General features: G+C 41.5%; 1 protein-coding gene and 1 long non-coding RNA gene across 2 annotated transcripts; one reads left to right on the top strand and one right to left on the bottom strand.

The window, feature by feature from the left end:
• Positions 1–13,883: 13,883 nt before the first annotated feature.
• cnn1b (calponin 1, basic, smooth muscle, b) lies at positions 13,884–24,223 on the top strand. The gene is made up of 7 exons (XM_069701133.1): positions 13,884–14,084; positions 20,339–20,460; positions 20,593–20,659; positions 21,279–21,416; positions 21,663–21,779; positions 22,097–22,243; positions 23,154–24,223. Exons 1-7 carry the CDS (start codon positions 14,025–14,027, stop codon positions 23,394–23,396), a joined length of 894 nt encoding a protein of 297 aa, XP_069557234.1. The 5' UTR covers positions 13,884–14,024; the 3' UTR covers positions 23,397–24,223.
• On the bottom strand, positions 21,349–22,554 carry LOC138622383 (uncharacterized). Its single transcript, XR_011311011.1, has 3 exons — positions 22,360–22,554; positions 21,626–21,773; positions 21,349–21,426 (listed from the first exon to the last, which is right to left on the bottom strand). It is a non-coding gene; the product is annotated as an uncharacterized lncRNA (long non-coding RNA).
• Positions 24,224–24,268: the final 45 nt, after the last annotated feature.

Raw genomic sequence — 24,268 nt, 5'->3', positions numbered from 1 at the left:
TTTTTTGTTTTGTTTGTAATTTTACACTATCCTCTGCCTCACTGGATAACTCTCCACTATCCAGCCCGAACATTTTTGTTCTACCTCTCCCCCCCGCCTTACAAAGACTCGGTCAGTTCCTTCCTCGTGAGTCACATTTTTCTTTCTTTACACTGTAAAGAGTCTTTTTTTTTTTTTAATCCTTCAAAATGTCTTCTGTCATGATATCGCTGGCTCGGGGGGGGGGGGACTTCCTCCCTCTAACCGTCTTCAGAACTTTTTCCCAGCCGATGCAGTTTGAACGGAGCGCCGTCACTTTTTCTCAACAACAACAACAAAAACAAAACTGCGCGCGGTCAGCTTATCCTCCTCAAGAAGGAACACCCCCTGGAAGCTTCCTCGTCTATTTATGTCCTCTGTTCTCGGCGACTCCGACAACGTGTTTGAGGAAAGGAGTTGGAAAACCACACACACACGCACACGCACACACGCACACGCACACACGCACCTGTTCCACTTGGTCCGCTACCTTCCTCAAGTTCGCACACGCGCAGCACAGCGTGCGATCCGTACACGGCATCCGGCGCCCTTTCGAAACACCGACGTGGTGCTCGTCCTTTTGCAAGCAAGTCAGCAATAGGAATGCCAGCAATACGCCATTTTATTTTCCAAATTCTCTGTCCAATAATCAAACTCATTTGGGTGCACTCAATCTGTGACAACAACACGCTGTTGAAAACAACCCGGCATCTGCACGTTTTGTTTTGATTTTGATTTTGATTTGATTTTTTTTTTCTGTATAAACCTGTAAATCATCACTGTAAAGCATGGGGAAGATTGACATTATTTTGTGACGCCTTAGTGAATAGCCGAGATAGATGTATGACATCTAAATATTAATTGCATTAATCTAATGCTTAAAAGGGGTTTGTCTTCCAAAATGTGTTTTCCCGCTCCGAACGTACTGAAAGCATGTACTTCTTCTTGTAGTTCTGATTATTTCTCCTCTCCCTGCATGTCTGTACAGTGTATATACACATACAGTAGCTCCGCAGGTACCCTCTGCATACTGTATGGATAACTCGCTTATTGTTATCACATTCTCCGTGGGCCAGTCGGCTTTACTTGATTTTTTTACAAATGCATTACTTCTTGTTATACGGTCCGCCGTCAGCAGACTCTTTAATAACCACATAGCTGATATCATGACAGACAGAAACACGGGGGGGGATGTTGCAGCTTCGGCCTCGGCCTATCGAGCAGAAATGGACGATCAGGAATGAGCTTTACAAAGAGGACGTTTGCGCTCTACAGATTTAGCACCGCTCTCGCGCCTACGGCCGTCGGACGCAAATATCGGCGCGGCGGAGCCGGAGATCGGAGGCTTTTCCGCCCAAGCGTTGGGCGAAACTTTGCCAGATCTCCCGAAATTCAGCAAGAAAATGCCAATTCGTTCCCGTCTCTTGTTTTCACACGGGCGCGGTTGAGTAGCAGTCGGGTTATCAGGTGCGCAGAACTCAAACCTTTGGAAAACGGTGTGGGGGGAAAAAAAAAAAAAAAAACAATCAATAGAAATATGCCAGTTTGGTTTGTTTTATGTACAAAATGGAGGATGTTGGTCACTTCGTACAGTTCTGATGTTTGCGGCTCTTCGCTGGAAGCGTGACTGGATCTTGAAGTCTTCACGGACGTCATAATGTTTGCACCCTTTTTTGTTTTTATACCTAGTTGAAGCCTTACGCAAGAAGGGTCGTGGATGCATTTTTCTCCCTCGGCACCTATATTACCCACCGTGCATCTTGACCACCAGCAGCGCGACCCTCGGTTTGAGTGCGTTACGCCACCAGTGGCTAATATAGCTTTGTGCTGCCAGCTTCAAGCGGAGACGAGCTGCCGAGGACACTTGGAAGCTCACTCGTTTCCAACACTCCACCCTCATCTTATGCGCGCGTGCCGTTTTCAGACTCGTCTTCATCTCCAGCTGACCTCGACTCAGGTGACATCGCTTGGGGGTAATTTATCAGCTCTCTGCGGCGCCTCAAAGAACTTGACACAACGTATTTATTCGCATATACACGACTTCCCAACACTACCTACACGAACGACTTCGGGGCGTAAAATTGGTGGCGTTCTCCTTTTTTTTTTTTTTTTTTTTTTTTCTAAGTCCCGAGTATCTCCTACTGGTTGGATAGTTATAATGGTCTGAGAATGTCTGGTGGTGTTTTCACTGTGGAAATATAAAAGCACACTCCCTGTGGAGCAGTAACTCTGTGACCTCCTGTGTTTCTGTCTGTCACCACAAAGGTGGTGGTGGTGGGGAGGGGGGGGTTCAGTATCTTGTGCCTTTTTTACACAAACGGTGGACGTGATGCAGTCAAATTTGGATTAGCATGAATTTTCTAATGTAATATCCAGTGATTATCTCTGTATTCCTCATGTATACTCTGTGTATATATTTTTATAACCTGCCTGCACAATGATTAATCCGGCCAAGTATTATAATCCAAAACTGATCCCTCCCGGGGAGCCTGTTTTGTGTTGATTTCCGTGCTCTCCTGAATAGAGGGGTACGTCTCTGAATGTTGTGACGAGTTATTTAGTGGCATTTAGATGATCTCGCATTTGCTCGAAGGTGATGAGAATGGAAATCAAACCATTTTTTTTGACATTTAAACTAAGCAGGTAGTCGATGGGAAGGCTAACATCTCATTTCTCTGGCCTCCTAAACTGAAAGCTGTGAATATTCACTTAAAGAAACTAAAACGTGTGGGAGACTTTACTGAGACCGGCTGAGCAGTGATGCTGCGACTCTTCTTGTAGCAGCATCCTGTGAATTTTGTTTTTTCTTTTTGTTGTTGTTGTTGTTGTCTTTTATGTCTTTGAGTTTAGACTGAGACTGCTCTCTGGCGCAGATCTCGTGCACAAACTAAAAAGTACACACGTTTTTGTACTTGTCAGGGTTTTCTACAGAATATATTTCAAGACCTGATATTTGTGCAGTATCTCACACCCTGGGGCTGTTTGGAACCTGATTATGAATTAATGATGAGATTGATTCGGCTGCTATTATACGACCGTGATTTGTATTGTGTTCTAAGTATTGTTTCAGGTTAGAAAAACCAAATTGCCTATGTTTCTTTTGGGGAGGCCACTGTTCATTATATAATGAATATATTTAAACATATATATCAAAAAGGTATATGAATTAACTTAATATCCTGTCCTGTGATCAAAGTATTGATCTATTAGGTACAATATGGCAAAGTTGCACCTGAATTTGGAATTTGAACAGTATATTTTACTCTTCCTCTCAACCTGGTACTTTCAGGCAACTGTAATTGTTCTGCTTTTCTTAAATCTCTGATTTCAAATGGGATCCTTGGTGTACAACGAGATATAACAAATCAAATCTCAAAGATGACAGCATTTGTTTAATGGTAAAGAATGACTGTAAAAATGATAATCAAATGACTTGCCAGTTGTTGTTTTTTTTGTTTTGTTTTCCTGTGAATGACTTGCCAGTGTGGCTTCTCTTCCTTTACCTTCCCTCTCTCTTTTTGTCTTTTAATGCAATGCAATTTCTTGTTGTGATCTTGTTATATATATTTTTTTCTGGAGATTTTAATGTGAAACAGCCTACACTACACACACGGCCGTCGGGGTCCTCGTCTGAGTATTGCCTAGTAACTCGGACTGTTGTTGTCTACAATGACCACTAATAATGATCACGTAATTGTAGTGCTGAAAGCTGAGACTTACTTGAAAGTGTTCTTCAATAAAGTTGAAGACGAGAGAAAATAGATGTCGGACTCTTATTTCTGAGCCCCAGAGTTTTATCTTCCAATCTTACTTTACTAGTGTACTAATTTACTGGGGTTTTTTGTGTGTGTGTGTGTGTGTGTGTGTCTGTATGGGAACGATCTGACTTCAGTGAACTGATCCGGTCTGGTCATTCGTCAGCAGTGGATCAGTAGGATGACAGTTCTGCTCTGGCAAGCCAAGACCAACTGCTGGTAGCTGGCTCCGTGCTGTCTTTTAAATTGTGTTTGTGAACGAGGGAAGTGACAAGAGATATTCAACAACAAAAAAAGGAAAGGCGAAGTTCAGGCTGTGACATTCAAAATGAGATGAAAGGGTAAAACGAGAGGAATGCCTCAAATGGGGATGAAAGAGAGATATAAAGGAGCATGGAAAGTGAAAGATTTGGAGGGGGTCAGAGCCACAGTAATTCTGTGATTGAAACCATCTCCTGTGTGTGTGTGTGTGTGTGTGTGTGTGTGCGTGTGTGCGTGTGCGTGCGCGCACATTAGTCGGTCAAGGGGCTCGTTCAGAGCCGGTGGCTGAGGAGCTTTACCAAACATGGTCACGTAACAGAGACTCAATGAAAATTTCCTCTCGCTACTACAGCACACATTCATGGTGCAGACTTGTAAACCTCAACTCACATCAGCACCCGCGAAGTTTCGTACACAGAGAAACACAACGAAAAAAATACAGCGTCTGTCGTCACCTAATTCCACACGGATTCAGCACGGATTCTGGCCGGTTCTGCGACGCAGCCACAGTCTCTCGCGGGCGTTTCCTTTTGCGTCCGCTGTGTGTTTGTTAAGACATTTTAACTTAATGAATTCATGTCTATAAATGTCAAGCCTCCTATTTTGCTCTTTACGACAACCAATAGCTCCGTTTGCTCCTGGTGCACAAAGCGCAAGCCAGCCACAATATTGAGCAAGCAGTTGTGTAAAAATAAATAGGTTATAGGAGTATGCCTATTTCAGGAGGAATTTATGCTGAAGACCTTCGCCAAACTTTGGGAAACAAAAACACACACACACACACACACACACACACACACACACACACACACACACACAAATCGAAATTCCAGACTTTGGAGAAACTATAAAAAGAGACCATTTTACAAGGTGCTTAAACTGTTGGCAAGAGTTGATTAAAATGACTTTAATACCAGATTGTTAATTCAATTCAATTTTATTTATATAGCGCCAAATCACAAAACAGGTTATTTCATGGCACTTAACACTTTTAAAGTCCTTACAGCAGAACTTTACAATGTTATACGGAGAAACCCAACAATTCAACAATTCCCACATAAGCTACGAGGGAAAAACTCCCTCTTAACCGGAAGGAAACGTCCGACAGAACCAGGCTCAGAGGTGGACGGCCATCTGCCTTCGACCGGTTGGGGTGAGAGGAGAGCAGAGAGAGGAAAGGAAAACTACGCGAGCGAGGGAACCGAATGGGGAGGCAACAGACAATAAGCAAAAACGATGGGAGAGAAAAAGCATGACGTTAATGAGACGTAACGGTGAGATATGAGTCTACAGAGAGTTAAAAGAGTGAGTGGAAAGAAGCTCGGCGCATAACAAGGTTATCCATTAGCCTGGGCCTATAACGGCATAACTGCAGGATGGTTCAGGGCCACCTGAGCAACTCTAATTATAAGCTTTATCAAAAAGAAAAGTTTTGAGTCTAACCTTAAAGCCAGAGAGGGTTTCAGCCTCTCGAACACAAACTGGGAGCTGGTTCCACAGGAGAGGCGCCTGAAAACTGAAGGCTCTGCCTCCCATTTTACGCTATGCGATGCTCCATTGTGGTAACTCCGTTAACAAGCAACACCGAACTGTCACCACCTACCTCAGCCAAAGGTGTCACAAGCCTGTCCTCGAGTTAAGAGTCAAGACGAGGACGGTAAAACAGATGAAAGCGAGGACAGGCCCAGTTTAGTGCTGCATTAACTTTCCTCAGCTCCACAAGGTGGAAACAAGTGAGATTTATCACAGCTTCACACACTTCTAACCATAATCCTGAGGATAGTTTTGAAGTTAAAGCACTACAATTAGTTGAAATGCTGTAACAATTGTAGTTCAAATGTCATTCCAAATTTAAGTACAGAATGAAGTTGATTCATCATTTCAAATGGAAGTTCCTGTAAAGCGTTGTTTAAGCCTCAGTCCAAACAATGCAATGAGTTGAAATGTCAGTTGAATTCAAATGAATGAATTGCGCGCAAAATTGTAAAACAAAACTAGAATTTTTGTTCCGGTGAATGGCCTGCGAGGTGTCATAATAAGTACGAAAAGCAACAAGTAAAGTAAACAATGGAGGTTGTAGTCCTGAGACCTGAAAGGATGCGGTGTCATTTAGAGTGTAGAGACTGAAATGAATTGAAAATGTCCGAATTTAGATGCATTGATGATTTCAGCCAAGGCTTTTTCCCAGCATGCCTCTCATGCAGGTCAAGTTTGTGCAAACTCTTTCTGATTGTAGTCGCATGAACTTTTACACCAACACTTAGAAGAGTTACCTGCAGATCCTGTGGTGAAATGTTGGGGTTCTTGAAGACTTCATTTTGCATTAGTCTGCTCCTGGGCTGAATTTGCTGACGGAGCAAGTCCTGGACAAACTGGCAGTAATTTGGAATCAGAACTACTTGTTGATGATTTTCCTTACAGTGAAATGAGTTATCATTTGGAGATCTTTTTAAATCCCTTGCCAGACTCCTGTAGGCATCCACAAGCCCTTAGAGAGCTCTTTAGATCTTGGCATGACGACACTACACACTTAAATCGCACAAACACCAGAAGACCCTCGATGTCAGAGGTTAAAATAAGACAGATTCCACCTGTCATTCCCAAAGAAGGTGCAAAAGATTGGCACCTAATCTGGAACCCCTGATTTTTAATTTGATTTAAAGGTGTGATAAATTCATGCGTGTGTTTACTTTTTCCGCATGACTGATATTCTTTTAAGACTCATTTTACATTAAAAAAAAAGTAGATCAACTTCATTAATAGCCACTGTTTTAAAGAGGATCAAATGTTTGCTTGTTCAGATATAGCAAACAAGCAAACATCTCGCAATGGATGTACTTTTTCACATGACCGTAAAATGTGATTTAAGTCTCGTTTGTGTCAGTTAAGTAGTGGAAGGATAAATGTCAATAAAAAAAATAAATAATAAAGGCATAAATACAAGAACAAGACACTAGTAATGGTAAAGGTCTGATGTTCGACATCTTCTTGATCAAATCCAGGTTGGAAGCTTCCTGTCCTACTGTAGCAACAGGTTGGGATTATGATGCCATGAACTCAGCCTTCAGAACTGTTCTGAGCTGCGTAGGATCTCGAGGCCTTCTACCATAAATAGCCCGACGGAGTAGAGTGAGGAGAGGGGTCGGTGGGTGGAGGGACGACCGTCTTACAGTGGAAATGCCCTTGTGAGTTTCTGAAACTGCACTTATCTCCTCCTTTCCCTCCCTGTCCGTGTATTTTTTTTTTTGCATCTTTCTCCCTTAACAGTTTGAGTCCTTGAAACTGTCTGTCGGCATATTGTCAAGTTTTATGACTCCTGACTTGTACTCAGCCTCACGCCATAACGACCTGTCATTATATTCAACCCAGAGCTCCGCAGTCATCCAAAATGTCTCTCCAAAGGTTGTTTGTCTGATGATGTATCCCTTCACTTTGAAATACTTTCTCTGAAATGTGCCATGTGTGTACAGCCCCATTAGAAATTAGAAACAGTAAATCACTGAGCACTTAAACTGCTCCTTTGTTTGGGGTGGTGAACTACTTACGATCTTGCCATCTGAACTCGGCTCTTGGAAAAACATACTCTTATAAACCACCAACGGCTAGTTAAAGTTAAAATACTGTAAATACAAAGCACCTAATCACAAAATGTATCCCTCCCTCTCCCCCCCCTCCCCCGCCCCGGTTCATGAAATTGTGACGCAGTCATTGTCGTTCCCTTAAATAAGGACTCTGGTCATCTGCTACCATCCGCGTAACATTTTGCAACACAACAAATGCACCCGGAAGTGTCATAGGAACAAGGGCCAACGTAAATAGTAAAGCCCACCGCGCAGTAAATATCTGACTGTAGTCTGTTATTTTTAGTGTGAGGGATTCCTCTTTCACAAGACATTACATCTTTCTCCCTCTCCCGGTCAGCTTAGGCCCTTCCCTTCTCCCATCATGCCCAAATAAAGTGTCCAAATTCCATGTATGTTCTTCTTCTCTCCGTGAAATGTTTATAAGACCCTTGCTGTGTGTGTGTGGCTGTGTGTGTGTGGTTGTGTGTGTGTGTGTGTGTGTGTGTGTGTGTGTGTGTGTGTGTGTGTGTGTGTGTGTGTGTGTGTGTGTGTGTGTGTGTGTGTGTGTGTGTGTGTGTGGGGGGGGGGGGTTGGCAAAATTAATGCAGAATTCAGCAATCCAGCTGCCTGTTTATGGTAATCTGCTGTGGTGTGATCACATAATGTAATCTTGTTTTACTTTACAAATGGCAGAAATAAACTTTTACTGTGTTGTAATAGTCTGAGGTAGAGGTTTGACCAGTTTATGAGGTCCATTCTGATGTCTCTGTTGTCTTTTTTTATTTTTTTTTATGGGACATCTACTTGATGATCAGCCTGTTATTGCTGCACTGAGCTCAACACGGCTGTTGCCAGGGTTTTATGAAATACTGAGGTCATGAGTCCAAATTCCACCTGTACAACAGACTCGGCATAAGATTCTCAGCATTTTTTTTCCTTTTTTTACAAAGAAATTATTTTTCTTATCGTATTATTATATTAAATTAATTTTCTGTTCAAATCTAATGTGTTAAAAAAAAAAAAAAAAAAAAAGGCTATACAAATCTGTTGTTTGAATTCTAAATATCTTGTATTTATTTATTACATTTCTTTTCAACAATTTGATTAAAAACTGTTCAAATTTATTTAGTCTACTAATGTGCAGGAAGAGCACTGCTCCAGCTGCTATATTTGCTAAGTTGCTGGAAGAATGATACCACAAATATTTTCACACTAGATCAATACATTTAGCACAGAACACAGTGTCCAACATGTTTACAGTAGTCTAAAAGTACCCAAATCAGCCTGAATATCCCACCATGTGCAATCACAGCAAGGAAGCTGATGCTTCAGCTACTGTCGGTGCTTATGCACCAACTCTAACTTCATGCAGTGCACACACACATCAGCTCGATTCATCTGATGATTAAATGCCTTTCGATTTTACTCTCGACTGATGTTTGGTTACTTTCAGAGAGCAAGCAGCATCCATGGCTCCCCACTACCTAGTCGATCATTGACAAGTGACTGCATTTATGTGGGACTTTGGTCCAAAGTGCTTTGCAGTTTGCCTTCCGTTCACCTGTTGTCTCTCACACACACAGATGGATATAAGCTACTAACCACAGTGCTGGACTGACCAGTGGAGCAATTTGGGGTTCAGAGTCTCGCCGAAGAACAATTCGAGATGTTGAGAGGACGAGCTGGTGATTGAACAGCCAACTTTGTGATGGCAGACATTGTCTGTGTCACAGCACCTAATGCTTCAGCTGACATTTCAGTCTTATAAATGAGCTGCCACCTCAACCAGATTTTAACATTTAACTAACAAATCAAATACCTCAGCCGTCATTTTTTAAGAGCTGTCGTTGCTGATATACCCAACCAACACTTTTAACTATTAAGAGTGCAGCTACTTTAACTGTCTGGAATTTAGAGTTGAACTAACATTTCAACTCTTTTTGTCGTTAACTGTTCAACTTGCCTTCCAAGTGCCTTTTATCTCTTGCTCTTTAAGTGACAGTTTAACTGCTTTAGTCGTCAAGACACTGACTGACGATTCATCTCGCTTCAGCTCGTACTTAAGTGTCTGTCTCGTGCAAAATCTTATTTAAAAGTTAAAATGCTTTCAGTAACCAGAGTTCGACAGACTTTCACACTTATAAACCCTTCTGCGTAAAGTCTTCAGTATCTCCCTAAACAACGGTTTTAAATCTATTTCAGCAGCCGGCATAACCTTGACGGGGAAATATTGAATCGGTCTTAAATATTCTGCCCCCGAACTCTCAGATTTTAAGATATTTAGTTCAAAATTAATAATTTAAATCCCAGCATGTGTGACTACAGAACATAGATTTATTCCCAGGTCATTAAAAAAAAAACCGCACAGTCTGAGAAACATGACAGCCTCTCATGTAGCTATAACCTTGGACCTCACTGGGATGTTTGCAGTTTAACCTCTCTGTATATACTCTCAGATCCATTAATGGATTCAAACTTGAAAATGTTGCTTTCAGACCCACTGCTCACCCCATCATTAGATCTGTCCATCATGCTACATGCTCTGTGGTGGTATAGGATCGATCAGGTGCTGAACTCCTGAAAATAAAAACTAACTTTTGCCCACCTCCCACAGAAAAGGTGCTGTGATGTGTTTTTCTCCAGCAGTCGCTTGGCGTTTTTATTCCTGGAGCACCGTGACATATCGCAGCTGCAGCGTGCTACATTGTGAACATAACTGGACTGTAGTGGGCAGTGACAGTCTGTCATGCAGACCACTGCTCTTCAACACCAGCTGTGTGTGCATAAAAATCCGCCAGCGACTGATCTAAGCCCTTTGCATTGCTGTTGGGTAACAGCGCTGTCGCCGCACATCTCGTACTGTAACTCTCTCTGACCCCTCTCTCTTTCATCCATCCCTTGGCCGGGCCTTTTCAGAATGTTCCTGTCCGGCTCCACTGGCATGCCATGACAGTGACACACAAACGCACAGAAAAGAGCGAGCAGGGATGATTCACGTTGTCCGGGGAGCCTCTCCCCCTGACTCCCTGCTGCACAGACCCCCTGTATCAGCTGCATTCCTTTCCTTGTCATTTTGCCCATGACGGAAAACAGGAGTAACACAGGAGTAAAACAGGAAAACCACCTCATTGTTACCATAGTGACGTCAGGCACTCTGCAGCAGCTTTCACGCACAGTCAAACACATGTCAAACCCGCTGGAATTAGTCCCACAGCAGTACTTTTAGATATATCATGTGGGTATCTTAAGGACTTCTCATTCATGTTGTACGAAAACGAGAGATGAAACAGTATTAGATACAAGAAAAAAAAGCCCCCTGATCAGCTACTAAACCTGCTGCTTCCAGATCAAGAATTAACTTTTAATTTCAACTTTTAGTTAAAATAAGTCTTACAACGCTGTAATTTTACACAATCTCTTCGGTTAAACATTAAATGATGGGACAGTCAAGTTGGTTGCCCTTCGCTAAATCCTCTGTCTTCATTGTACAGGTATTAAGTGGGTATCTTTAAAAGTTACAGTCTAATAATAACAAAATTCGAGGCACAGTAAGGAAACGCTGTCTTTGGAAACACTGAAACAATGGTTTATTAAAATGACAATAACCTAGAGACTTGATTTGATTAGCTGAGACTGACATTTTTGTTGCATGCATACAAATATTCCCGTAACATTTTGTACATTAATGTGGGGTACATGCACAACATGCATATTGTAAAGTCTTGCTGTAAGGACTTTAATGTGTTAAGTGCAATGAAATAACCCGTGTTGTGATTTGGCGCTATATGAATAAAATTGAATTGAATTGAACATGATTACAATCCCCTGACTCACTCAGCAGTTTTACAGCAGACCTTAAGCAAAATATAACTGATAGATTGCTTTAAAATATTCCACAGATGTCTTTGGTGATCCTCTGCCTTTTTGTCCAAATGTTCACTTGTGACTGAGTTTATGACTGAATAGCTGCGAAACTAATCAGCCTCAGTTATACAGTACCAATCAAAAGTTTGGACACACCTTCTCATTCAATGGTTTTTCTTTCTTTCTTTTTTTACATTGTAGATTAATATTGAAGACATCTAAACTATGAAGGAACACATATGGAATTATGTGGTAAACAAAAAAAAAAGCTCAACAAACCAGAATATGTTTTATATTTTAGATTCTTCAAAGTTTTGCTTTGATGACAGCTTTGCACACTCTTGGAATTATTTCAATCAGCTTCATGAGGTAGTCACCTGGAATGGTTTTCCAACAGTCTTGAAGGAGTTCCCAGAGGTGCTGAGCACTTGTTGGCTGCTTTGCCTTCACTCTGCGGTCCAACTCATCCCAGACCATCTCAGTTGGGTTTAGGTCGGGTGATTGTGGAGGCCAGGTCATCTGACGCAGCACTCCATCACTCTCCTTCTTGGTCAAATAGCCCTTACATAGCCTGGAGGTGCGTTTGGGGTCATTGTCCTGTTGAAATAAAAATGCTGTGGTAGCTGTGCTGGTTAAGTATGCCTTGAATTTTGAATAAGTCACCAACAGTGGCACCAGCAAAACACCCACACACCATGACACCTCCTCCATGCTTCACGGTGGGAACCACACATGTAGAAACCATCCGCTCACCTTTTCTGCGTCTTACAAAGACACGGCGGGTGGAACCAAATTCTCAAATTTGGACTCATTAGACCAAAGTACAGATTTCCACTGGTTTAATGTCCATTCCTTGTGTTTCTTGGCCCAAGCAAGTCTCTTTGCAGCAATTCAACCATGAAGGTCTGATTCACGCAGTCTCCTCTGAACAGTTGATGTTGAGATGTGTCTGCTACTTGAACTCTGCGAAGCATTTATCTGGGCTCTAATCTGAGGTGCTGTTAATTTGCGGTTTCTGAGGCTGGTAACTCTAACGAACTTATCCTCAGCAGCAGAGGTAACTCTTGGTCTTCCTGTCCTGGGGCAGTCCTCACGAGAGCCAGTTTCATCATAGCGTTTGATGGTTTTCACGACTGCACTTGAGGATACATTCAAAGTTCTTGAAATTTTCCAGATTGACTGACCTTCCTGTCTTAAAGTAATGATGGACTGTCGTTTCACTTTACTTAGTTGAGTGGTTCTTGCCATAATTTGGATTAGGAGTGTAGTCGAATAGGCCTCTTCACTGTATAGAACTGTGCACCAACCCTGCCTCTGCACAACACAACTGATGGTCTCAAACACATTAAGAAGGCAGCAAGAAATTACACAAATGAACTCTTGACAAGGCTCACCTGTTAATTGAAAACCATTCCAGGTGACGACCTCATTAAGCTGATTGAAAGAATGCCAAGAATGTGCAAAGCTGTCATCAAAGCAAAAGGTGGCAACTTTGAAGAATCTCAAATATAAAACATATTCTGGTTTATTTAACACTTTTTTTGTTTACCACATAATGCCATGTGTTCCTTCATAGTTTTGATGTCTTCAATATTAATCTGCAATGTAGAAACAAATACAAATAAAGAAAATAGATAGATAGATAGATAGATAGATAGATAGATAGATAGATAGATAGATAGATACTTTCTATAATGCTGCTGAAAAAAATTATCCTTGTGGGATTAATATACAGGTAAAGCAATAAAAATAACAGTAAAAAGTGCTAAGATGCAGACATGCCAAACTAAGATGCTGAACAAGATAAATACTACCTGCAAAACATCAATGTTAGAATTTATCTAAAACCTGCTGCTAATTTATGTTTAATCTTCTTCAGTCATTTGCTTTTTTTAAATTTTTGTTTCTCTCTGGCAAATTATTATTATTATTATTATTATTATTCCTATATATATATATATATATATATATATATATATATATATATATATATATGTGTGTGTGTGTGTGTGTGTGTTTTAACGATATCACTCAAAGTACCATGTTTTTTTATTTTTTATTTATACATTACTAAATATCTTATTATTCACATCATATAATATGTGTAGTTAATAATATGCCATCTAAGGCCATGAACGATATCAGAGGTTCAGGTGAACATGGACAATAGTGTAACAGAGTGCACCTGAACACCACTGAGAGACATCCCTGCTGGTCTGAAGGTGGAAAAAGTGACACTGATTAAATCCAATACCCGAGCGGTGACATCACTCCTCCCCGACGAAGGAGGCTGCGTCCGGATTGGGCAGCTGCCGCGGCCAATCAGAGCGCACACACATGGGAAGCGTTTAAAAAAGATTCAGAAAAGTGTCGGGAAGCTGTCCCAAGTTCTCTGCAGCAGGTCAGAGCACCACCGCGTCGAGCAAGAAACAAAAGATACCCCACGGACTCTTTCCGAGGACTTTTTCCTGCGCGTTTCTGAGCCTCGGACGCAGAGCTGTAACCTGCTTCGCGGTTTTGAAAGCTCTTCTCGGCTCCACTGTAAATAGAGCAGAATAACAGAATGACAACACATTTCAGGAGCGGCCCTGCCTTCGGACTTTCTGCCGAGGTCAAGAGTAAGGTACGTTTACGCTTTTAAAATTGTAGTTTTTAAAGTGTATACAGAGTACTGGCACACACGGTGGCTGGAGCACCGACTCCTCAGGCGGTGTCAGAGGTCCACCAAAGGCCACTGATGACGTACACTGTCAACCCCCCTCTTCGTGGCTGTACTAAGTATTTGCCCTGAAAAAACAACAACAACAACAACAGCCATAAGATGGTAACAGGCGCTGCGTGTTGATAAATACTGAAGCTCTGGTCAAGAAGCATTTGGGGGAACTTGCTGGATAGAGGGTTTTGAACTGACTCCACTTAAACAATGAGGTAGGCTCTTTGTTGTGATGTGATCTCATCCCAGTTTGATTCCAGGTTTTGTGCTCGGGAAGCAGCTGCGGTGACACACTTCTGCCTTTTGATATTTTATATATATATATATATATACATATATATATATATATATATCACTCGGTGAAGGAGGTGATTGTTTTGGAGCTGAAAGTAGGTTTTAGTGGCCAAATTATTTGTGCGCTTATGCCATTTAGTCCGTGAGAGTGCAGCACACAGGGGGAGGAGGTTTGACTTGTGCTGCTTATTCTTCTGTTGGCTCATTTATTTGCTTGGCAGAGAGAAATCCAACTTACTGAAACATGAGGAAATGTATCATGTTTGTGAATATGAGCTTGTAGGTAAATTGTTCAGTGAGAATCACAGTGCATGAAGTTTTTTTTTTTTGTATTTTAAGTAATGAGTATAGCTTGATTTAAAAAAATATATATATTAAAGGACCATAGATGTAAATGTTTATGGACATATGAGTTGCTTTGTGAGCAAGTTCTTATTGAAAAGAGAAATCCTTTACTTGAAGAGCCACGTGTAGACTTGTAAAATTACCCTGCAGGGAACACTGATGTGTGTCTGATACGGTTCGGGTATCTCGTCACACTTGACAATGTCATTTACTCCTTTTCACTTTAATAATTCCTGAATATGAATATATGCAAATATATTTAATATCTGAAGTTTCTCTTACTCACTTTTTAAAGTCCAATGTCAGTGTTTTTGCTCTGGAGGTTTCAAGTTTCCGCATCATAGTTGTACAAGTTGAATTGGACCACGCTCGGCTTCCCAGCTATTTGTGATGCCACAAATCCTGTTTGTAGGCCCGCCCCTTAAAATCAAATTTTCAATAAGAACAAAGAAACTTCTCTCCTTCAGAAGATGAATGTGAAAACAGTCTTTTAGTTTTAAACTCTGCAGAGTGAAGCTCACGCATTCAATTGTAGGAACAAGAAGAGAAACGTGTTTTGAAGTGGAGGGAGACTCCAAATACTTCAGTGCTTGAAAGTAAAGGGCCTGTATTCAAAATGTATGTAAAAATGAAATGACTCATTATGCAACCAATGTGACGCCTATCCATGTTACGTGATTGGACATTACAAGACTGTGTGATTTTTATAACATTAGCAGTTACTTGTTGTTGCCGAGGGTCGAGTTGAAGCTGATTATGTTTGTTGTAAAATCTATAAAAACGAATCAGATTTCATAAACACAAGATCTGTTTGTGTGTGTGTGTGTGTGTGTAATCGTCTGCAAAATAATTAGCTATCGGTGTGTGTGATGGATTAGAAGTTGCAAGAAGCATAAAAAGGGGTTTTACCCAGCAAAACAGAAACGTACAAACTAATATTTACAACGGTTTAACGGGATTGTTTGCATTTTTTTGAAGTGGGGTTGTATGAGGTATTTATCCATAGCTAGTGTTTGACCAGGAGTAGATGGGGGGGCAGCAGCCTGTCCCCATTTTGAGGAAGCAAAAAAGTCCACTTAAAAATCAACATCAGTTTAGGTGTACACTATATTAAGATTATCGCCCCCCCACTTTTACCTCATCATGCCTTGTTTGGATACATTAGTTCAGGAGTAAACTAACACCAAAGATGCACAATAACACAAACAAACTATCCAATTGAAGCAGCTGTAGACCAGAAAACTCCTGTGTCCTCAAGGTAAAATTGCTGTTTTTGTCAAAAGAGGCTTTGAAAAGAGCGTAGATAAGTATAACAGCGTGGCTCCCTATCGGAAAGGGCTGTATGACGACAAGGTAAAGCAGCAGAAAATATTCTAGATATAGAGTATGCTTAAACTGATATATATATTTTTTAACGTGGTTAAATATGTTTTGTTGTTTTCTCCAAACTAGGGACTCGTTGACCATCTACTGCACTGAATATGAACCTCAGGCGACACCACTTAAAAAAAAAAGAAGCAAACTATCCCTTTAAGCTGTCATGAGGTATCTGGGTAATATTCATACTGTGACTGTAAATATGATTTTCTGGATTTTTAAATGCGTTTGCCACCTCTGTCGTGACAGTAGTGACTCTGTATGTTTGGATGATTCAGAGCTGCTGACAGTCTATGTTCAGGATGAGAAAGGTCAGCTTGTGACTTTCAACACCCAGATTATCATCATTATCATCATCATCATCATCATCATTGTCCTGGAGGGATGTGGCCTCTTCCCTGAATAGTACCATCACTCAGCAGTGCTTCAATCTCGCACCGAGGCGCGCCGTTTCTAAGCCGATCGTGTACGTACAGTCGGCAGAAATTTAGAAGTAGAGGTGAAATGCGAGGTCGAAGGGCTTCATGCCGAGTTCCAGCAGCATGACATCAGAGAGGAGCAGAGATGCAACAGAAAGACTGACAGGTACATCAGCATCCTCTGATGGCCTTTTAAGGAGTGGCCGGGCTCCGACTTGGAACTTGAAAGTGTCCTTTCTCTAAACAGTTTACATCGGCGTCGAGGCTGACAAAACACCGTCCTGACAGAACACAGGTGTACAGGAGATGGATGACGCAGACAAAGACATGCCGGCAGCTCCCACTGTGAATCGATTTCACGCCGTGGGAGACCCAAGACAACAATGGATTATGTCTTTGTTTGTGTATTATGGAGATTTCCAAAGTAACAGACAGGCATCTGGATATGTTGGCACTTGTGGTCTGCTCTCTGTTGTTGGACTCCCGTATGGTAATATGCAGTGTGGCAAATGGCTTGTGAGATTCTACAGACGCTGTTGACCAATTCTTAAAGTGAGAATCTTTCTCTTCCAAACGTAATGTTTCATTCACGATACACAAACAGTCCATCGCTCGGCACGTTACACTTAGGGGTTTTGCTGCTTGTATGACCGGTAGTTTATGGTGGCTAATGTTAGAAAATGTCTTTTACATTATACAGTAAGATGTTCAGTGACAGCGTGACATTCCTGATGAGAAAAAAAAAACTGAAATTAGGCATTAAAGAAACTAATGTATTAAAGAGAAACGGAGACTTTTGTGGGTCGTATACATTTTAAGTGACACTTTCAATCTGTTACTAGTTTTATGGCATTTTGCATATTATCTTTATTTTCCCCACCAATAGTCAAAGGTATAATTGCAGCTGCAGTTTTTTTGGTTTGTCAGCATAATGACAGAAAAATTACCTGATTTTCATGAAAGGTGTTGGAAAGGTGAAGCATGAACCAATGAAAAATCCTTTAAATTTTAGAGTGGCTGCAAATCACAGGGCAGAGCTACAAATTATTTTTCATTTTCATTAACATTTGTGAGAGACATTCGGTCCACTAAATGCCACACATCTCAAATCAATTTTAAATGCTACGACTGGCGATGTGTCAAATTCCTTTTATTCTTTATTTTTCTCTTGGAAAGAAATTGCTGCGTAACTGACATGACACGGCTTCGTCAGTGCACCGACTCTACAACTTTTCATATCATAATGTTTCAGAGTCGGTTATTATTCTGTAGTCGCTACATTTTAAAGCTGGGTGTCAAATGTTTTGATTGTAGTGTTGAGTTTTGCTGTCAAGATGATCCTTTTTTTTTTTCTTTTTCCTTTCTTCAATGGCCCACTGAAAGATACAGCATATCGTTTTTAAAACCATTTTTTAATCGAAAATGATGAATGTTGCCGAAACATAACTTTACGAGAACTTTTCCCAAATAAAACCGACGAATAGGAATTTTGATTTGAATGAGAAAATATTTGAACAGAGGGAAGTGTTTCCCAACATTTTGGTCCTGTGAATCCTCACAAAAAAAAACCAGTGTCCAGTTGGGGTATTGCATCATGTGTTGTTTAGCCCCTATAACGGTAACCTGCTTCAGATTCAGTAATGTTTTAAGGCAAAATCGTACAGTTAACAACTGGGAAAAGTTCCTCTTTGTGTAAGATTTGAGTCTTTTCCTCTTTCATTAATCATTTTATGACCACATCACCAAAATCTTGACTCATTGGAGGGGGCCAAACTCTATTTTTCTCTTATCCCTTTATTCTCTATTCTATCTGACTGTCGGTAACACTAGATCGATGTCAAGCAGCTACGATGATAAAATACTAATTATTGATCAATTCATCTACATTTATATAATGCATGTGCTTAAAGTTGCATTATGTAACCTATTAAATAACACAAACATCCTTGAACAAATAAAAAAAAAATTCTAAAGTAATGATCATCGCTCAGTTTTACTGCTACAGCTTGGTATGACCAGAAGCGTGGTGACTACTTTTAGCAAATGCTGGCAAACTTTAGACAGATAGTGTCATCTAATATAGCCAATTTATAGCAACACTGACTGTCCTCATTGACTAACTTCTTGTGCCAGGATGTTTTAGCCTTTACACATTTTCTGCCATTGCCTCAGCGATTACTCTTTAGCGAACGGGACGTAAACGATCTGAATACTTCTTCCACAACGGGGCTACTCGAGTTTGTGATGCTGTGTGCTAACAAAGTTCAGCTTCATGTTTGGTACCCAGCTTTAATATGTTCATCAGTAATTGTTATAGACGGAATTCACAGAAATGATCAGATGTTTTTGAAGTCATACAGGGGCTATTCTTATATATTCATGCCTTTATACCACCTCGTTCCCGAGTTCTACTAAAGAAACAACACGGTAACTCTGAGCTGAACGACCTCGACCGGAAGTGGAGCCGGTTTGATCTTGGCCCGTCTTTATCCGGCGTGGTTTGCCTGAATAGTTCGCTCACTGTAAAAGGGCAGATACTGGAAAACCCAGAGAGAAAGAGAGAGAGAGAAATATGAGCTAAGCCAATCGGAGACAAAGAGCAAGTCGGTCAGAGGGAGAGGGAGGTGGGTTTAGCAAAGCTGTTTCTCCCAAGTTTGGTGTGATGGACTGGAAGCCACGCTATCCCTGCTGCTTTGAAATACTTGTTTGTGTTGGCTGCCGGTTTCAGACGATGAAGACTTATCTGCAGAACATTCAGGAAAAGGGGGCCAGGACGGGCGTGTGCGCGGGGAGAAAAAGGGGGCAGCTTTAAAACCCCGTGCCAGAATTCAAAGTATTAGGGCGGCCTGCTTGTGCCAATAAGGAAATACATGGAGAGAAAGAGAGAGAGAGAGAGCCGGTGTGTTTCTGCATGCAGGAATGTCCACGGGGCTTTTTTTTTTTCATTTTCATTTTTCTTCCCGTTCTTTTTATACACCTGATCTCAAAAGTCTTTTACATTATACGGCAAGATGTTCAGTCACAGTGTGCCATTCCTGATGAGAAAAGAATGGGTGAAATCGGTTATTTTAGCCACTGAAAACCTGACATTAGGCATTGAAGAAACTAATGTATTAAAGAGAAACGGAGACTTTTTTTGTGCTGTATGAATTTTAAGTGACGCTTTCTATCCGTTACTGCCGTTATACCATTTCACATGATATTATCTTTATTTTCCCCACCAATAGTCAAAAGTATAATTACTTTAGTTTATTTTGTTTGTCAGCGCGATGACAGAAAGGTTGTTTTAGCTTCTGTAATATGACGGACTGTATAAAGGCTTTCTGATACTCCGATACAATCATGATTTGCCTGAAGAGCATTTTCTTATTTAAATGGAGAATTTTCTTTCAAATTAAATGTTAAAAGAAATTACCTTTTTTTTTTTTTTTTTTTTTTTTTTTTTAAATTTATTTGTTTTTGCTATAACCTCGTTTTTGCCGGGAGCAAAGAATTTACATATAATTCACCAAATGCATTTCTATCCCACTGGATGATATCGGACTATGAAGTGAGTGTTTGGCGTGCATACATGATCCATGTTTTGTTCTTCCAAGAGGCATCCAAGCACAATTCTGTATGAAAAGGCTTTCTATGTGGTGTGCCGTTACAAACAAAAACGGAATAAAAAGTAAAAGTCTGACCCCCTGCTGTTCTACGCCCCATCCCCCCCCCACCCCCTCCTCTCAGCTGGCTGGGAAGTACGACCCACAGAAGGAAGAGGAGCTGAGGCTGTGGATTCAGGATGTGACGGGCCAAAGGGTTGGGGACAACTTCATGGATAGTCTGAAGGATGGAGTCCTGTTGTGCGAGTGAGTGAGATAGAAGCTGGGGGGAAGCTTGTAGTACAGAAATGTACCAGGCGTTATCAGTAATCCCCCACCCCCCTGAAATTGAAGTTGTTGTTGTTGTTTTTTTTTAACTCTCTGTGTCTCTCTTTGTAGACTCATTAATGTTCTCCAGCCAGGTTCAGTGAGAAAGATCAGCAGCTCCAGTCAAAACTGGCACCAGGTAATTCACCAGCTCCAGATTTTATATGCCCTGCTAGTCTCTCTGTTCTCCAGGCCAAGCAGACCTCGATTTGTCTGCTGCTCTGGCACCGGCACTAACAAAGAGTTTTATTTACATTCCATAAAGTAGCTGCCATATCAAATGAAGCCAATCCCAGCGTGGCTTTTCTTGGCCTTTTATAGAACTGGAAAAGCAAACAGAGCTTTTAAGAGATGATTAAAGCAAAAATTCCAACCGTGATATTGCTACTGCTGCAAATGAATGTAAACGGTTAGACGGACAGAGTCACAGGCTCTAAGGGCAAAGCACAGATGAGGGAGGGAGGGGGGGGGGAGTCTTGGACTAACTTGATTCTTGGACGTTGTGCCAAGCAAAGCTAACTGCCAGCGAGCTGCGGCTTCATATTTAGGCATAAGAGGTACAAGAAGGCAAAGCCAAACGGCTAATTTCTCACACTTTGGAACTATTGCGTTTTAAAGGGTAGCGACAATCGCGGATTACCGTTTTACTGCGCAAGGTTGTTTTCACGGTGAAACGCAAAGAAAACTCCTCGGGCTGTATGGTGTGGCGCACTTGTCGGCTAATCCCCATGTCGCATTCTGCCTGCTGTCTCGCTCAGCTGGAAAATATCGGGAACTTTGTCCGCGCGATCACCGAGTACGGCCTGCGGCTGCATGACATCTTTGAGGCCAACGATCTGTTTGAGAATGTCAACCACACTCAGGTCCAGTGCACGCTCATCGCACTGGCTGGAATGGTGAGGGCATCTGTACACACACACACACACACACACACACACACCGTTACTCCACTGACATATGTTGGAGCAAAGCCTGATGTAACTGTACTCGCCACTGGCGGTACATTAGCATATATACAGTTGTTGTTGTTGTTATTATCTCTTGCATGGACTAGAACAACAGTATAATAAAAACAGTGCCACTGTGAAATATTCAACTCTATTACCATTTTCCTTCCCGTCTCTGCCACTTCTCCGTCTCAGGCCAAGTCCAAAGGCTTCCACTCCAAGTACGATATAGGAGTGAAGTATGCTGAGAAACATCAGCGGCGCTTCGCTCCCGAGAAGCTCCGGGAGGGACGCAACGTCATAGGCCTGCAGGTCAGAGAGGCAGAAATGCTAAACCTGTAATTGACTACTTTACGGCCACGCTTTTAGATGTTCTGATGGTCAAACGCTTCCCAGTGGGGCTGTCATTGTCCCTCCTGCTGGACTCATTCTGAATATACGTTTCCAGAAACCTCTTTAGTCCTCTCTGAGCTGCTCTGCTTTTCAAATTTAGCCTAGAAAAATGTGTGATTTGCATGGATAATAACAAATAATAGGTAATTCACCACCATAGATAAGAACTTTTCAATTCTGCAGCTGTGGTAACTAGTGTATTGTATTTAGCTCCTTCCATTTTACTCTGGCTCTAGATGGGCACCAACAAGCTCGCCAGTCAAAAGGGCATGACCTCTTATGGGACACGGCGCCACCTGTATGATTCCAAGATAGGCATGGACAACCCGCTGGACCAATCGACCATCAGCCTACAGATGGGCACCAACAAGGGAGCCAGCCAGGTGAGAGGAGATGCTTGTGCTCATCCCTTTTCCAGTTTGATATAGACGTTAGACGGACCACATGCTTTATGTTTATTAAAACGCGTTCAATTTAAAGGGTATTGTTGTATACTTACAAATGGATTACGGTTGTGTCTTCGGCCCTCGAGCCCATAAATTGCTACGAAGGACATTCATCTTTTTCAGCTATGGATTTATAGACGGTGCAAGGAGGTACATGGAAACATTGGGCAGTCGGTCCGCCAGTTTGAAGGAAATGGAAAGAAATTAAAATATATCCACATGTCAAATCTAGTAGTTCGTTGAACATGACAAATTAACTAAAACTAATGGATGATGGCTCAAATGAATAAACAGAAGTAATATATACATCTATGGTGTCTGTACATAGAAAGTGTGTTGTTTTTGCCTTTTGATAAACTACTATTATTCAAACTGATGCTAGAAGTATTGGATAAATAGAGCACTTGGCTCCGAGTAGTATAAAAATTATTGAAATGTTCCCATTATCCACTTTTAACGTAGTGATTTCTGTCAAATAACGTCTACTTTAAACGCAAATAAACACATCTGTGTAAGAATGGTTGAAATGAACTACAGTGCTCATGTGCATCACAGCGAAGGTAGAAGTCCATCCAGTGCCGTGATGTTACTTATGTTTTTATTAGTTTTTGGAGAATATTGGATTTCTATGGCTTTATGAGGAATACGATATATCAGACTGTGGATTGTGTTTGTTGTTTGGATTAATTCATTCTCAAGTTTTGGCCACGATGTGGGATTTGTCAATATTGTGAAAAATATACAACGTCATTATTTCTATCCTTTTTTAATTTGAATCGAGCACGCTGACCGTACCTGTAAAAGTGTTCTTTCACAAACCCTCCCGTCTTTCTCTTTCGTCCCCCAGTCTGGCATGACGGCTCCCGGAACCAGGAGGCACATCTTTGACAAGAAGCTGGATCTGGAGAACTGTGACACCACCACCATCTCTCTGCAGATGGGCACCAACAAAGTGGCGTCCCAACAGGGCATGACTACGTACGGCCTGCCCCGCCAGGTCTACGACAACAAGTACTGCGCCAACCCCACCGAAGCCTACAACAACGGGAGCGAAGTGGAGTATGATGGCTACAACCAGTACTCTGACTAAGAAAAGTTCAGACAGCCTCACCCCGCCCCTTCTCTCCGTTTTCTTTTGCTTCAGACAACCAGCCACAACTGCCTTTGTGACGAGCAAACCTCCCAGACTTTTATTTAACGCCAATTGATGTCACTGTCATCTTCATTCCCCATCTTTTCGAAACTTGTTTTTACTCTTAGGAATTTGTTGTTTGCGTTTCCATGAGTACAAGAAAAGATATTGTTTACACTGACCTTAAGTCAAAAAATTTCATGCGGTGGCCAACTTCTGTCACTTTGGTTAATATTATTACTGCTAAACATACCCACACAACACGCAGAAGTTGAGCTTTAATGACCATTGCTATTTATGTTTTTTTTTTTTTTTTCTTTTCTACAGCTTTTTGTACTTGCATTGAAATTAGAGATTTTTTAACTGTTCATTCCCCTCGCCTCACTTAAGTCCCCCTCCACTCCAGTTTGAACACTGATGAAAGTTCTATCGGAGGAAACGAGTGACTGCATTGGTGCTATTGAACTTTTAAACCAGATGGAACAGAATCCACGTCCACATTGGAGCTCCCCACTCTTTGGGATGAGACGGAGCGGGACTCATCGGGGCAGGCTACGCAGGAGGACTTGTAGCTTTGTGCGGACACTGCTTCGTGTCATGAGCACCTGCACTGACAAACGGCCACGTTAACAACCCTGCCAGATTACCCAGCGTGCCATTTTTACAGGGCAAATTTACATGGCTTGAGTGCAGCATTTGAGTCTTTTGGTTTTTGAAAACGTATTCTGCAAAGGTAGATGGTTCTGTGAGACATGGTCCACCGCTTTGATCAAGGAGTGAATGTAGGTGTGGTGGCCTCCAGTTTGAAGCTTGGTAAACTTAGTCACTAG

This window comes from Brachyistius frenatus, unplaced genomic scaffold, assembly GCF_029030835.1.
Source record: "Brachyistius frenatus isolate BFR_SWC_R1_liver_20210118 unplaced genomic scaffold, ASM2903083v1 Contig_36, whole genome shotgun sequence".
Taxonomy (NCBI): domain Eukaryota; kingdom Metazoa; phylum Chordata; class Actinopteri; family Embiotocidae; genus Brachyistius; species Brachyistius frenatus.
The sequence above is the reverse complement of the archived record's forward strand: the minus strand, read 5'-3'. Positions and strand labels throughout refer to the sequence as shown.